The sequence below is a fragment of the Triplophysa dalaica genome, chromosome 25, assembly GCF_015846415.1.
Source record: "Triplophysa dalaica isolate WHDGS20190420 chromosome 25, ASM1584641v1, whole genome shotgun sequence".
NCBI classification, from domain to species: domain Eukaryota; kingdom Metazoa; phylum Chordata; class Actinopteri; order Cypriniformes; family Nemacheilidae; genus Triplophysa; species Triplophysa dalaica.
The window spans coordinates 349,403-365,599 of NC_079566.1; the positions used below are offsets into that span (position 1 = coordinate 349,403).

Sequence of the window (16,197 nt, forward strand, 5' to 3'; positions counted from 1 at the left end):
GTTTTGTTGTGTTTTATTGTGTAAGCAAGGTGTATTTTTAAGTTATGTCTTAAATCAAACCAACTGCAGTACATAATAAATAACATGATTTTTGAACATTTTTAAAAACTGAGTTATCTCATTTTGGAACCAAACTCTTCACATGAAAACTGTTATAAAAATGTTATCACAAGAATAATTTCAGAAATTTTCCTAAATATATGCCAAATATTACTGTGTCGCTTTAAAGTGAAAATGAACTTGTTTTCTTTTCAGTATTTGAGGTCTGAAAAAAACATGCATTTTTTCTGTTATTTTGACATGGTTCTGCAGTTTTAAATTTCTGCAAACCGAAGAAACAATATTTTTATTTGAAGTTTGGGAGAAATTTTGTTAGTATAGTTCACAGATTGCAACAAAAATGTAAATTTGACCTAAACACCTACCTATAAATTCACAAATTTTAAATTATTTGGAAATGGTCTCTTACTTTTTTCCATGGGTATAATTCCTGTTATGTTTTGGTCGTTACCATAGTTAAACACTGCGTTCACTGAACATGATTAAACTCATTTCAATTTCTGACTGACCAAAATACAGTTCAGACTCATTCTTTAGTCTGAATATTACAGATTAGATTAATTGTTTTTTCATTTGGAATGTTCTCACTCTTGAAAAAGTTGTGTAAACAAAGTGTTGTAAATATGCGACAGAAGTTTTGTTTGTGTTCCGGTGTGAGTAATTAATAGTAATAAGTAGTTTTATGTTAATAACAGTTTACAGTTATTACAGTTTACATTACAGTTAAAGTTTGGGTGTAGAGACAATCTTGTCAGAAGGAAGTATTAGTAGCTCACATTTAAAAAGATTTCTTTGTACAGAACAAATAATAGTAGGATAGGATATAGACATATTTATTTGTACACAAAAACAAATAAGGTTCTGGCTGAGTATGAGAGTTCATTTCTAATGGCAGATAACTCCCTTTTAAAATAATAAACATGCTTTTTTATTGTGCATTCCAAGTATCAACTGCAGTCATGTCGTTTTGATAAAGTAATAATAACTCAATAATATAACTGTTATATAAATAATGTTAAATATCTGTTTTTGCAAATAAACTCTTTATTTAGTTCCAGAAAGGCAGTTTTCAGGCAGTCCTGCTGGTGGCGTCAGTGCGCCTGTGAACGAGTCACTTTATTACCAATGAACTTCCTACATACTGTAGTGTATGCGTTTAGATTATGTACTTACCTTTTTAATGTATTTTACACTTAAATATTCATTTGGCAGACGCTTTTATCCAAAGCGACTTACAAGTAGGAGAACATATAAACATTTTGTTAACACACTTGACAAACACATTTAAAACTACACTTATCAAAATTATAAACGCAACACATTTGTTTTTGCCCCCATTTTTCATGAGCTGAACTCTATGTTCTAAGACTTTTCCTATGTACACAAAAGGACACAGGTGTGCTTTAGGTTGGTCACAAAAGTGATGTGGATGGCCTGCTACACTGACCTCAGATTAACAACTTCAAAGGTGAATTTCTTAGATCTTTGAGTTCAACTCATGAAAAATGGGGACAAAAACAGAAGTCTTGCGTTCATTATTTTGGTCAGTCTACATAAACAAACTAAATATAAAATGATTTCTTATCATGTCATTTTAAAACGTAAATTGAAAATTTGAGCGTTTTAGCAAACATAAACTTAAATTTGCTTTATTAAAAAATTATTTTTACTGCCACAACCTGCCATTTATAAAAAACACATTATACAAACACAAATAAAACACATTATAATCTTTTGGTGAAATCCACCTTTATTATAGCTGACCCTTTCCTAAATATATCCCAGGGTTTTTTCATTTTCAAGTCAAGTTTTCATTATTGCAAAGCAGCTGCATATGAAACATATTGACTTTAAGCCAAACATTAAACTAAAAAAAAGTGAACACACACAGAATACAGACATACAAACAGGTACACACCCGCATGCAAAAAACACAACACCTCACACACAGAGCACAGTATACACACAGTGACACACACAAGCACGCACACATACATGCTCTCACTAACACACACACAGGCACGCAGACACACAGCATGGTTATCTCAGAGAAGCACACATTTAAGATAAATGTCAAACACAGGTCAAATAGTATACAGATTCTAAATTCTAAATTCTGTAACAATAAATAAATTAAGCAGAATGTTTAATTTTAAAGATATATTAATAAATATGAAATCTTTAAATTCTAAAGCTGATATCAGCAGCCCCCATTGAGGCAAACAGTGCAAAACAGTATGCAAATTGTGGCGAGGAAGCCAAAACTCAAATTGAGAAAACAAACCTAAGGAGAACCCAGCCCCAACCAGTTCCCTTCTGCAAAAACTGCAACATATCTACAAGCTCGACACTTCTTGCACAACTAGGCCAAAAAAAAGAAATGGTGGCTCCTTGTTTATACCAGGGAAATAACAGAAATATTACCATATTGAAATTTTAACTTATTTTTTTAAGATGGTTTTAAAACAATATACCAAACCATTGGTAGAGAACAAAAAAGTAATTGGCCTTTCAGTCAAAAACTTAAAATATTTTCAGTTAACTGTGAAACATGTAATGGATCATTTTTCAATTGGGGTGGCAAATAAGAGGCAAACATTGTAAAAATGCTTTCTTATTTTCTTTTAATAAAATGTATTGCTATGCATTTATTGCATTAGTTTAATATACTATTTCCTTTTAAATTGAACCAGGAAAGAAACACCACATGCAAATTAGCCAAAATCCAGACTTTTCTAAAATGGAGGCTGCCATCATGATGATTTCAAGATCAGGGGACATTTTAGATATATTAATAACTGTGTATTGATCAAATTTTTTAATAAAATATGTAAAATCTACAAGTTATCAACACAACACCACAGATACTTATAAGTGTGATACATGTAATTAATCAACCAGCACCTGCAATGACCTTTACACACAGGAACTCTTAGATATTACAAAATATGTATTTTTAAAAACAATATCATAAAATTCTACATGTTAAATAAAATCTACATTCACAAAATAACCACTTTATTTGTGTTAAAAATGTAATATTTTTACAATTACATTCCATGATGCCTCTCTGAGGTATGACGGAAACATGCATATTTTGTTACATATGCAATCTCTCAAACTCAATTAAATATATATTTTAAAACAAAAATGTAACCATTAATTATCTGTGACTTTGTTGTTGTTTTATTTTGTTAAGGGTTTTATTTTGTACAGCACATTGGTCAACGGTACTTGTGTTTAATCGTGCTTTATAAATACATTTCATTTGAAATGAATAGTGCACAAAATGTGTTGATCCTACAGAATACAAACATGCTAACATTTGGTCATTTATTTTAACTGATGTAAAGTAGCAGGACACCACTTGCCACCAAAAATGGAGAAAGACCTTAGCTTCAGCTTTCAAAAGGATTCATAAACAGCATTTCTCGTTTGTTTGGCAGTTTGTGGACAACTCAATGATTAGCACATGGACAACAAAATGTGTTTTGACCCATTATGACCTCATCTTCCCCTTGTGCTTACACACAAACACAAGGATTTTTCTTCATGGGGCTGTGAAATTCTGGGTACATTCCCTTAGTCATGTGTTCTGACTGAGCCGAGTCACACGCTGAAAGAGAAAAAGAAAGCACAAAACACAGTGGAAGGGCAACAAGGGGGCGGGGCTAAATGTGTCATCACAGTTTTACATGCACAAAAATAGGAAGAAGCACACTGTAAAGAGAATGAAACAGACAGAGAGGAGTTTGCCAGAAAAGGGGTAGAGAAATAAGAAGAATGTTTGAACAAATAGCTGTGAAATAAAGAACAGATGAATATTAAAACAGTGGGAGGGGCTTTATAGAAAGAAGATCGAAGGTTGTTGCAACAGCCAGGGTGACTCTGTTGAAGAAATGAAGATATCGACGCGCCACATAAAGATTCTGCCAAGGCACTTCAGTTCAGTATCATGTGTTAGCAAACAAACACGGGTAAGTGTGAATAGATTTGGGAGGGATTGGGACTCTAAAACTCTGTGTTTATTTTGCCATTGCTGACAGATTGAAATGGAATCCACTGTGCAGGTTTGTTGAAATTGTTGTAAAATAGCTTGATCTCTGGGACACAAGGGTAACATATGAACAGTTCTCTGAAGCAGTAGGACAATATAACAAATGTTGACTGATGTTGATGTATATTGTATGTACTTACAGAAATATCACTTTGATATCAACATGACCAGAGAGGCTTTACACAGAGCATGGGGAAACTGCTTAAGAAATACTTGCAGTAACTGTTGAGAAACTAACGTCTTCCAACGTCTTGTACATGAAACTCTAAAACGAGAAGTCGTCTGAAACCTTGCTGTTTCCTGTTCTCATGCAGATTATACATTGCTGCGAGTATTGATTCACCAGAATCGGGGCCTCAACCAAACCTCCTGTCTCCATTTGAACCCTTCATGTGAGTTGTTATATTTAGTCTCTTTTCTGATCACAAGACCTCTTTTGAATGAACCTCTCATTTGTATTTATGAAATTACTGAATATTTTTTACAAAACACAATGAATTTGGCAAGTCATTCTGGCTTAAAGCATCATTATTGCTCATGCACAGGGTAGTATGTCCATAATAGTTAAAGAATATAAGCATCTGGCAGCTTTTAGTAAAATTATTCTATTATGCAGTGACAATCATGTTCTCACTTAGAATTAGGGGATTTGTACCAACCTTAAAGGGACAGTTCACCCAAAATTTTTAATTCTGTCATGAATTAATTAACCTCGAGTTGTTCCAACCCTGCATCCATTTCATAGTTCGGTTGAACACAAAGGAAGATATTTGGAAGAATGTAAGCAGTTCTTAGGCATCATTGACAAGGGAATAATTAAAATGGCTGGCAAAGGTGCCCACAAACTGTCTGCTTTCCTGATCTCCTCAAAATATTTTCTTTTGTGTTGAACATAACAAAAAACGACAATTTTTTTTCCTACTATGGTAGTCAATGGTGCCTCAGAAATGTCAGTTGCTAACATTCTTCCAAATATCTTCTTTTGTGTGTGTTCATCAGAACAAAGACATGTATCCACTAGTTTCCAACGCCCCATGACGCACTTATTAACTACATCAGCATTCTTTCCACTAAAGTTACTTTATAGAGGAATGGGATGATGATTTTAATACTTATATTTAGGATATTTAGCAACTTTATTGATTCAGTTGTTGTGACAGTAAACCAATGAGCAATTTGAAAACTATTTTTTTTTTCATGATGTCGGTTTTGTGCTATTTAAAGCGAACTGCAAGCATTACACGGGTTGCGTGGACATATCATAAAGTTGCTGTATCGTCTGCTGGACATTCATCTGATGATTATTATACTAAAGATCATGTGCAAAAGCTGTCCTTTAAACATTCTCTGTACGTTTTGTTTATAAAACGATAAGTCATATCAGATGAGAATATCAGATGAGAAATGTAGAAAGACAACAGATTTTTGACAACATGTCAGTATAATACAGTAAAGAATCCTTGTAAATCCAGTCTACTGTCTCATGTTTTTATCGAAGACCACACAGTGTATTGATGATTACATGAATCTATTTGAACTCTGATGTTTAATGTTTTATCTATTTGCGTGATATAAGCGGAACACGTCTTTAAGTTTGTCTTTATTCTGTTGGCTTTAACATGCTTTGTCATCATTGGAGGGGTATGTCAACTGTGTTGTTAGCTTACGTCATCGCCACTAGCTGTCCTTGTTTGTAGGTAGCCAGCATAGCTTTATCACTGATCTTGCAGGTTAAACATTCCCCTCCCAAAAAAGACCCTTCATTGAAGCCATGGGTGGTGATCAGACACGATGGCGTTGTGTTAGGAGCCTACTGCGAATGCACATCTGGCCTAGGCGATGTCTTGTCTGGGATTTGGCAGCATTACGACAGAGAGGAAGAGATAGCGATGACATGTGTAGGTTAGCACCTTTTCACAACCATTTAAACGTCTTGGAAAATGATTTGCCCTTTGCTTTCCCCCGCCTGTTCCAGCATCCTGGAGCACAGCACCTCTCCAACATGTAATTTTTTTTACAATTTGTAAACTCTATACAGTCTGGTTTTTAATTTTTGTGTGACCAGGGTCAACACCGATGCTACAGCCGCTCTAGCACTGTCCTGAATGCCTGCCAAAATGGCGGAGTTCATATTGCGTGACGTCAACCACATATTGCGCTACTTTTCTGTAGCACAGTGGTTAACAACGCAAGGTTGTGGGTTCGATCCCAGGGGATTGCAGATACCTAAGTATAAATGTATAGGTTAATCCAATGTAAGTTGCTTTGGATAAAAGCGTCTGCCAAATGCATAAAAATGGAAAATGTCAACCTCCGGCGCTCTCAGTGGAAGATGTGCCCACGTTCATTTTTACAGTAGCGCCCTCGGGAAACTTGTGCATAGACCTACAGGTTTGGAACAACTATCGGATGAGTAGTTCATGACAGAATCATTTTCGGGTGGAGTATCCCTTTAATATTATATCAAGGTTTTAAAAATGAAAGTCTAATTTTGGCTAAACTATTTATTCATAATTTACATTAGGAATGTGTTAATAAAGCATTAATTAACACACAGAGTAACTATTATATCTCTACGTAATGAAATGCATAAATGTACATTGACATAGGTAAAATAATCATAATTTACTAACACTTTCTAAATGATCTTATGAACCACTGAAAACCTCTGAATAACTAGTTTGTAAATAATGTATTTGTAACGAGATTCCAAGGAATGGGAAGAAGGAGGCGGAACCGGAGAACATTTAACAAACAACCAAACGAAAGTAAAATGCCAACAGCTCCCTCAGGGTCGACTGCCGGCCACACAAACATAATAAAACATAACATAAAATCACCGAGATTGTGCACTGGATATACATGATAACTATTTACTTACTAATGTTAAACAGATAAATACGAACCTAGATCAATATTATAACAATTGAGTAATGCTTAGTGATACATAGCAAGTCCCCTTGGATAAAGCATCTGCTAATTGATTAAATCAAAATGTAATGTAGATGTCATTAAAGGAGGACCTGATGAGGGCATTCTAGCAACTGCAGAGCAACAAACACAATTATTGCATTTTAGCAACAACATAGCAACCCACATTTTAACTATTTGATCAAAGGCATTTTGTGTTTTTCATATGCATCCTATTCTCTTAGGGTTTCATGATATTTTGTGTTTGTGTGTGTGTGTGTGCATGTTTTCTAGCAGGTTCAGACAATGTCTGTCTCCATGGATGGGAGGGAGGGGCAGTGTAATGGAGAGGAAAGAGGTGATATCGAATCCCCTTCAGGACATTCAGCCACAGCAGATGAAATAAGCATAGCACCCACATGGACGAACGGTACATCTTTAAACCAACTTCAAATCCACAGAAATCAAACACACACAATGTAACTGTTATTAAAGCGCACTGTGATTTTAACTGGTTTGAGGGTTTAGGCATGACATGATATTAATATACTTAAAAAGATTGTGTGAGTCACGCTGGGTTAATAAAGTGATCATTTACCCAAGAATAAAATGTATAATTTCGTCTTAAAGTTCAAAACCTGTATATGACTCTCTTTAATGTAAAACACAAAAGAAGATATTTTGGGAAATGTTATACAGTAAAATATTCATATTAATTAATATCAATGCAAATTGAACCTTAAATAAATTGTTACATCAAAAGCAGGGGTGTGCATTCAATGAAACTATAAAAAGGATCTGATCTTTCACCTCCAGGTCAATGTGTGGCTTTTGTGTCCACATCCTCTGTGTTCGTGCCAACATTTGACCTGGCAGACTGCAGGACTCAGTTGGAGACAAAGGGCTTCCAGGCTAGCAACATATTTAACTTAATAAACATCTCTCACTTTGCACATTATCACAATATAAACAACAAACATGGTTTATGTAAACATTATTTTTTACACATTTCTTCATGAAGATACACTGTATTTACTTCCTAACAAAGTTAAAGGAGTAGTTCAGCTTCAAATGACAGTTATCATAATGGATGTTATGTCAAACACGAATAACTTAATGTCTTCCAAGAAACACAAAATACGTTTCAGGCAGAATGTTCACAACAAATTTTGAATGGCATTATGGACATTAATGTGAGTGAACAATAAGCAAATTTCCATTTGTGCAATTTAACATTGATTGTTGTACTGTTACAGATCCCATTAGAGAATTTTGAGGGTCCACTTCATTCAGCTCTGGACCACCCGTCCGTCAGAAGATATCTGCTTTTCAACTCATCCTGTTTTAATTGTATCATGGCGGCGGTAAGACAATCACATTCTACAATACTGACCAATTCCAAAATGTTTTATTTTCTTTATTAAACGGTACTGTCTTGAAACTTGGATTTACGTGCATTACCAGCATGACAGAATCACCTGAGATTTCATTGTATTATAACAAGTTCGGTCAGCATTAAACTGTGTGGAAAGATTTTTCAGAAATCAGGTTCTGCTTGTTTTGTGCCAACCGCAGCTTTTGTATCTGGTGGTGTGGTGCGCGCTGTTCTCAACCATTCACATGTACCTCAGAGAAGAAACGACAGACCTCTTAGTGCTCTGTCTGTCTGTCAGTGTGGTCTCTGTAATCCTCACCAGCACCATTATCCTCATCTTCCACTACAACAACAAAGAGGTGGGCTGTCACATGACATCATCGTCTGATGATGTCATTCACAGATCATTCATTCAAACATTCATTTCATGTATTCCCCTTTATTTAAAGTATCCTGCTATTCCAGGGTACCTTAAAGCCCAAGGCTCATGGGTGTTTGTGTTTTAGATAAACATGAACACAGATGTGCGGTTGGTGGCAGTAAATGAGCGATTGGTTCAACACAGGATTCTGTTGGGAGTGGCTGACTGGATGCAGAGATGCAGAGGAAAACTGAAAGTAACTTCTTCTTTTTCTTCTATATTATACTAACCCTTATTTTTTTTCTGTGAGTTTTATCTGTAATGTAAGTCAGGGTTATATGCATTAGTTGAGGAAAAGGTTTACTCAAGAGTTGAGGTTTTGCCATTATGTCCATTATAGTTTACAAGGCTGCATCCTTAAAGGGATAGTTCACCCAAAAAATAAAACTCATTTTTTCATCCTCATGTCATTCAAAACCTGTATATCACGCTTTTTTCCGTGAAACACAAAAGATAGTGTAACACAAGATATTTTGAGAAATGTCTCAGTGGTTTTGTGTCCATCCAAAGGAAGTCAATGGCAGCCAATGTTGTTTGGTTACCAACAAACTTCAAAATATTTTATTTTGTGTTCTGAAGAAGAAAGTCAAACAGGTTTGACTGATGATTAAAAAATTTGGTGATTATTCACAGAAAGAGAATTCGTAGTACGAAAGGTAACAGCTTCTGAGAAAATCTTGGATTACATTTTCACACACAAAATACAGTAGTTTCAATAGATGTTTTTTTTCTTTCAGTTCTTAAGTTAAAAGAACAGTTCAGCCAAAAATAAAAATTCGGATTTCATTTAATCACCTTCGAGTTGTTACAAATGTCTTTGTGCTGAAGAACACAGAGAAAGATTTTTGGAAGAATGGTTATATCCAAACAGTTCTTGGCCACCATTGACCACCAAAGTATAAAAAACGGTGTATATATTTATATATATATATATATATATATATATAAGAATAGTTTGGTTCCATAATGAGATAACTCTATTTTATGTTTGTTATTCTGCATTCCAAATTAATATCAAACTACAGTTGGTTTGTTTTGATTTAAAACCATAATAACAAAAAATACACCTAACTAACACAATAGAAACATGATAACGAAATAAAAAGCTGATTTTTTTATCTTATTTTGGACCCAAACTCCTCAATATGTATGTATATATACCATTGACGTTTTGGTGGCCAAGAAATGTTTGGTTCCAAATATCATTCTGTGTTTATCAGGTTTGGAACAACTTGAGGAAGGGTAAATGATAACAGAACTTTTATTTTGGGGTGTACTTTTCATTTAAATGTATATTACATCAGTTCACTCAGTTTCATTAGAAAAAATATCCCTGAAGAAGGCAGCTCAATCCTAAAACTTGAAACCCACCCTCCCTGGATAAATTTTGGGTGTAAAAGAATACAGGATTCAGGAGAATTGGCCGAAAATATGTGACTGGTAGGTATATGCTTGCATGACGACTGATAGAACAAGTAAAGAGAGCGTCAGATATGCTCTGCAATCAGATAACGAAACAGCTGTGTTTCACATCCTCATTTGGAGCTTATCTGATAATGTTCAGAGCAGTGGAACCCATTTTAAAGCTGTCTCTTCCTCATACTCATTTACTTCAAGTTCTTGATGTGTTTTTCTCCAGCTCTTCTGTGTATACTGGGACCTGTCCCCATGTCTGAGATGTCTGACTGAAGCTCTGGAGGAGATGAGTTTTGCCAGGGATCAAGAACAGGTTTGCTTAACTTCGTTCTTTCATTTATTCTAATGTTGATGTATTCTGGTTCTAGGAGCTAGCTGGTGTTTGAAAACAATCAATACGGATAAATGCTTTGTACTCTATACAGTGGTACAGTACTACACCATATAATGAAATGACATTGTATAATATACAGTATAGACGGTTTTAAAGTAACAAAATAAACAAACGCTACAGCTTTTGTTGCCTCAACGTAACCTCCGGTACACATTCGCAAGAAAAAGACTCCCTGTAGATTATTTCTGAAAACAAGCTAAATAAATAATAAGTAAATGACATTAGCTAGCAAGTTCAAAGTATGTCTAGCCAGTATTATTTGGGGTTGCCGTTTCCTGGTTAAACTCGAATGTGATAAAGTTTCACAACCCATGCAATAAATTGTTTATTTCCACAAATGACTGTATGAACAAAATTCACCAATTTGTTTGTTTAATACAATTATTATACTAAGAAATATAAATATCAATCAATTAAAATTCCATTCCATTCCATTTTCTACCGCTTATCCGAACTACCTCGGGTCACGGGGAGCCTGTGCCTATCTCAGGAGTCATCGGGCATCAAGGCAGGATACACCCTGGATGGAGTGATCAATTAAAATATAAATCGTTATATAATTAGACACTAGCCAGACCAATAAACAAACCCAGACCCGATCTTAACTTCAGGCCAGTATGTGCGTCCGATCTATAGAATTAAAAGGAATGTCATTTTTTGACGAATCGACAAAATTCTGCCAAGTGTCTTGAATGCTTGTTTTAATTTTTTGAGCTTTGTAGCCTCAATCCCCATTCACCTTTATTACATAGGGGAAACACAGAAAAACACTTATAAAACAGGTTTGGAATGGAGTAAATAATTTTCATCGTTCAATGAAGTATTTCTCTAAATAAAATGTAGTTTAATCTTACTCTGTGATAATTTCCTTCTACTTTAAGAAATTTAAAACAAAGAATGACACCATGACAAAATTCCCATTTGACTTTGCAGAACAGACTCAAGAAAAGAATGTCCCACCTTGTTCTGGTGACCGAAGTCAAGACGCTGGAACCTGAAGGTTCCGAGGAAGAGCGCCCCTTGCTTGTGGACAGAACCGAACAAAGCGCATCGAAAACTCAAAGAGACGACTCCAAACTTACAAAAAACATCAGTTTGATTCCTGACACCACCCTTTCACATCAGGTAAAAATCAACAATAATTATAGGTCATTGTCCTGGCAGTCTGTATGTTAGGTAATTATTTTACATAATTTGCAGAATTTGCTCAATCTTAAAGTCCTTCCTTGTTCTTCCATTGATGGAAACTTGATATGATATTACACCTTATTTTATTATCGCGTTTTATTTTCCATTATATATAACTGAATACTCACTAGTGAGAGAATAATAATAAGGCATAATTAAGTATTTAAAATTTTAAAAATACACATAACTTAAAACTATTAAGTATGTTTAATCTAAACATATGTAACTGTATTTTAGGTGATTGCTCACCAGCTCCTGATGTCCTACAGTGCACTTTATGTCCGACTGCTTGTATCAAACAAGCTCCCTACATCTTCACAGCTGCCTTTGGGTGCGGGGAAAAATCATTCCACTTCCTCTCTGTGTCTTTGTGAGTATGTAGCGTTAAAAGTCCTGCAGTAGACGGAAGACGACAATCAAAATTAGCGATGAATCGTGCGATTCTTATGCTCAGTTTCACAATGAATTGCGATTCAATGCCACCACATCTGAAAGCCAGAGAGTGCTCTTGAGCAGAAACTCCAATATGGGCCGCAGAAGAAGTACGATTTACACACATAAGCGGTTTCTCAAGTAAGCATAGAACGGACTGGTGTTCTCAGGTAGACTGGACTTGCGAGGCAGCCTCGGAAGAACGAATGTGGATGGGTATGCCGCAGTGACTTCTGGGACTTCAAGCAGGTTCCTTACATGCGCAAGGCTGCATTCTATGTATCCTTGATATCAATAACACATCCGGGTACTTCCATGCTTCGCAGACTTTGATGGTTGTTCATGATGTAGACGAGGACACGAGGACACAAGACCGCTGAAGAATGCATTTTGAGAAACGGCCATACTTTCAGGAAATGCCAGTGGTCATATTCTATTGCTGTTCTTCAAACCTATTCAGTTATTTTCATGATGATAAAGTATATTTATAATGATGATGTTTGACGAGTGTTGCTTTTTCAAAGCACGTTATAAAAGATTCAAGCTCGTAGTAATTTAAGAATGAGCAGTACTTCCTACTGATCAAAGAGTCTTCTTCACGCAGGAGCTGTGCATAAAACACAGAATCGAAGTCTTTGCGATTTCAGAATCGCCCAGATATGTACAATTAGTGTCATGTCTTTACTAAGCCTTTACGGGGCTCTAAGCACGCACACTTAAACCCTAACACAGCCAATTCTATTAGTTGTGACTGTGTTTGGGAGGTAGGAATGTGATATAAAGAAAAACACATAAACTTTGCATTACAAATGTATTGTGAATATCAAAACCTTTTATAATTTCATTACTTCCAATTTTAGGTGAACTGTGCCTTTAAATTTTGAGCAAAGACCATACAAAGGCTGTGAAATTTATTGTTCAATGCATTTTACTATTTGCAAAGATTTGTATTTGAACTTATAAACACCCTTTTAAAGCCACACAGTGTCTTGAGCCCTTGAGGATGATTTAAACTTGTTTAATTAATTTTATGTAGTTGATAACCATTAAATTAATTTAGATTATGCACACAATTATTATTATCTTATCTCAAAGAAAACGCTGAATTGACAGATAATTATGAACACGTAAATTGCATATTGTTCATATAAATCAGCATTTTGTCGTTTGCATCAGTGAACACTGTTGGAGGTTCAACATTTCTATGGTTAAACACTGAATATCTGTCAAATATTAAATGTGAGTCATGTACAAGCATTCCTGTGTCTCAGTGGTTAGAGCATGGCGCCAGCTATGCCAAGGTCGTGGGTTTGATCCCAGGGATGTCGTAGACTCATATACAAATGTGTAGTATCATGCAATTCAAGTCGCTTTGGATAAAAGCGTCTGCCAAATGCAAAAAGGTAAAAAGACATTAAAAGTCTTGCTGAACAGCTGTAGATGCGACAGCAGCTCCCTCTTCTTTGATTTGATTGGTCACTGCTTGGCTCTGTAACCAGTAACTCCTGCCTCCTTTCATTTCATTGGCCTACTCACTTATTTTGATATTGCAATGTTACTTTAAGTCAGTTATTTCACGAATTTTGTGTTCTCTCGGGGGCCCCCTAGTGGTGATAGGGCCCTTAACAGACGCTTCATTTTCTTATAGGGAGGGCCGGCTCTGATTAGTGTGAATCGCGAAACGTATCGTCCCATCCTGCTGTCTGTGTGAACGTCCATTAACCAGCTGCAACCGCATCAAGAAATTAGCAGCTTGGTTTCTATTTCTGTCTTCCGCATCACACCGAGAGGGGAAATCACTCATTATGAAATGTACCCAGTGATCGTGTTTTATTTGCTAGCACCATTTTTTTGCATTCGATACTCTCAAGACCCAACGGACTCTAAAATGCTTCTCCTAGGATGACTTGTGTTCAGATTTTGAGCTGAAAGTCTTTGATTTTATATCTGCATCGCTCCAGTAAATTGTGTTCTATGCATATAAGTAAAAATGAAACCACAACTGCAGTTTGCAAACCAGTTCTGGTGCTTAACCATGGCTGTGTGCTAAAGTGCACTCATTGGTCCAAACACCTGATTCACTTACTAATGTGTTCTTATTGGCTGTAATTTCGCTGCTTTTTTGCTTTTGGCGTGGCGTCTACTTGTCATGCCTAGTTAGGATACAGCGCGAAACGGCGGTCTTACGTAAGTGTCTGGTGAGGGCAGAACACAAAATGACTGCACCAGATATTGGAAATGACAGGAAGGGTGTCAACATGAATCAACTGGCGAATCACTGAATCTACTCCGGCCTGAACTGGCTGCGCAGCTTGGAATATTAAAGCGCTGTTCCAAACACCGGGTGTGTAATGCTAACCGAGGCAGTGCAGAACAGCTAAGCAGTGAGGGATGTGTACATCATGTAGCTAAGCAACAGAGGTTGTTAATCAGACGTGATGGAGCCATGGAGGAGATTGGTGGGCGAGTACACGGCACAGTATGGATGACACAGACTTGCGCTTTGAGCCCAGCAGTGAGGGTCAGAGCGGAAGAGACAAAGCCGTGTGATGGAGGCGGCAGGCCTGCAGTGTGATGCCCGGTTAAGCTATTACCTAAATGATGGGTCTCATTGGGAGGCTAAATGACCATCTGTGATCCAACCGACTTAGCCTGGCACACTTCCTACTTTCAACTCCATGTCTTTTTCTCCAAGAGAGCGAATTTTAGGAACAATGTTTAATTTTGGGTCACATTTTATCTAAAAAGCTAAATATGTAATAAATTAATTTAAGGAAAAATATGATAATTGGGGATTATTTTAGGACTGTGACATGACGTGATGATTTGTATGCCTCTCTTTTTAAAAATCCTTTTTAGAAATCCAGAATAATTTAGGAATTCTTAGAGATTCTACAAACTAATACTATTGTGACAGAAATAATATCAAAATGCAAAATTCTTTTCTACTCTACTCTACTCTTCTTTACTCTACTCTACTCTACTCTACTCTACTCTACTCTACTCTACTCTACTCTACTCTACACTCTTTTCTATTCCGTTCTATTCTGTTGTGTTCTTTTCTACTCTACTCTAATCTACTCTATTTGACTCTACTCTATTCTTTTCTTTTCTACTCTATTCTATTATTTTCTACTCTGCTCAACTCTACACTCTACTATATTCTATTCTGCTCTGTTCTGTTCTGTTCTGTTCTTTTGTTTACTTTTCTACTCTACTCTTTTTTACTCTACTCTATTATTTTCTACTCTGATCAACTCTATACTACTTTACTCTACACCACTCCACTCCACTCTTCTCTACTCTACTCTACTCTACTCTACTCTACTCTCTACACTCTATTCTATTCTATACTTTTCTTTTCTACTCTACTCTACTCTACTCTCTACTCTCTACACTCTATTCTATTCTATACTATTCTTTTCTACTCTACTCTACTCTACTCTACTCTATTCTATTCTATTATACTCTACTCTACTCCACACTCTACTCTCCTCTTCTCTACTTCACTATACGTGCTATTCTATTCATTCTATTCTTTTCTACTCTGCTCTATTCTACTCTACTCTATTTCACTCTATTATTTCCTCACCTGCTCAACTCTATTCTATTTTACTCTACTCTACTGCACTCTGCTCTCTGAACTCTATTTTTTTCTACTCTGCACTAGTCTACTCTACACTCTACTTTACTCTACTCTCTACACGTTTCTATTATATTCTTTTCTACTATGCTCTACTCTACTCTACACTCTAATCTACTCTACTCTACTCTACTCTACTCTACTCTAATGTATTCTGTCCTTTCAAATGATTTATAGCCATTAATCACATTCAGAATAAAGGTTTGTGTTTACATAATATATGTCTTTGTACTCTGCATATTAATTATGTGTTCATAAAAGCATACACATACATGCATGTATTTTAGAAATATATCAAATG

General features: G+C 35.8%; 1 protein-coding gene across 2 annotated transcripts; it reads left to right on the forward strand.

Annotated features, from left to right (window-relative positions):
- The first annotated feature begins 3,620 nt into the window (after window positions 1-3,620).
- On the forward strand, window positions 3,621-13,233 carry LOC130415974 (transmembrane protein 268). Of its 2 annotated transcripts, none has more exons than XM_056742015.1 (10): window positions 3,621-4,037; window positions 4,432-4,509; window positions 7,322-7,457; window positions 7,844-7,938; window positions 8,284-8,391; window positions 8,603-8,761; window positions 8,909-9,019; window positions 10,463-10,552; window positions 11,567-11,758; window positions 12,059-13,233. In XM_056742015.1, exons 3-10 carry the CDS (start codon window positions 7,334-7,336, stop codon window positions 12,221-12,223), a joined length of 1,044 nt encoding a protein of 347 aa, XP_056597993.1. In that variant the 5' UTR covers window positions 3,621-4,037; window positions 4,432-4,509; window positions 7,322-7,333; the 3' UTR covers window positions 12,224-13,233. The 2 variants fall into 2 exon arrangements, with proteins under 2 accessions (XP_056597993.1, XP_056597994.1); XM_056742016.1 differs by having other exon boundaries at window positions 7,325-7,457.
- Window positions 13,234-16,197: the final 2,964 nt, after the last annotated feature.

Coding starts and splice junctions, on each gene's coding strand:
- LOC130415974 (XM_056742015.1), top strand. CDS start 7,334: ATGTCTGTCTCCATGGATGGGAGGGAGGGGCAGTGTAATGGAGAGGAA. Junction 7,458..7,843: donor AGCACCCACATGGACGAACG/GTACATCTTTAA, acceptor TTTCACCTCCAG/GTCAATGTGTGGCTTTTGTG. Junction 7,939..8,283: donor TGGAGACAAAGGGCTTCCAG/GCTAGCAACATA, acceptor GTACTGTTACAG/ATCCCATTAGAGAATTTTGA.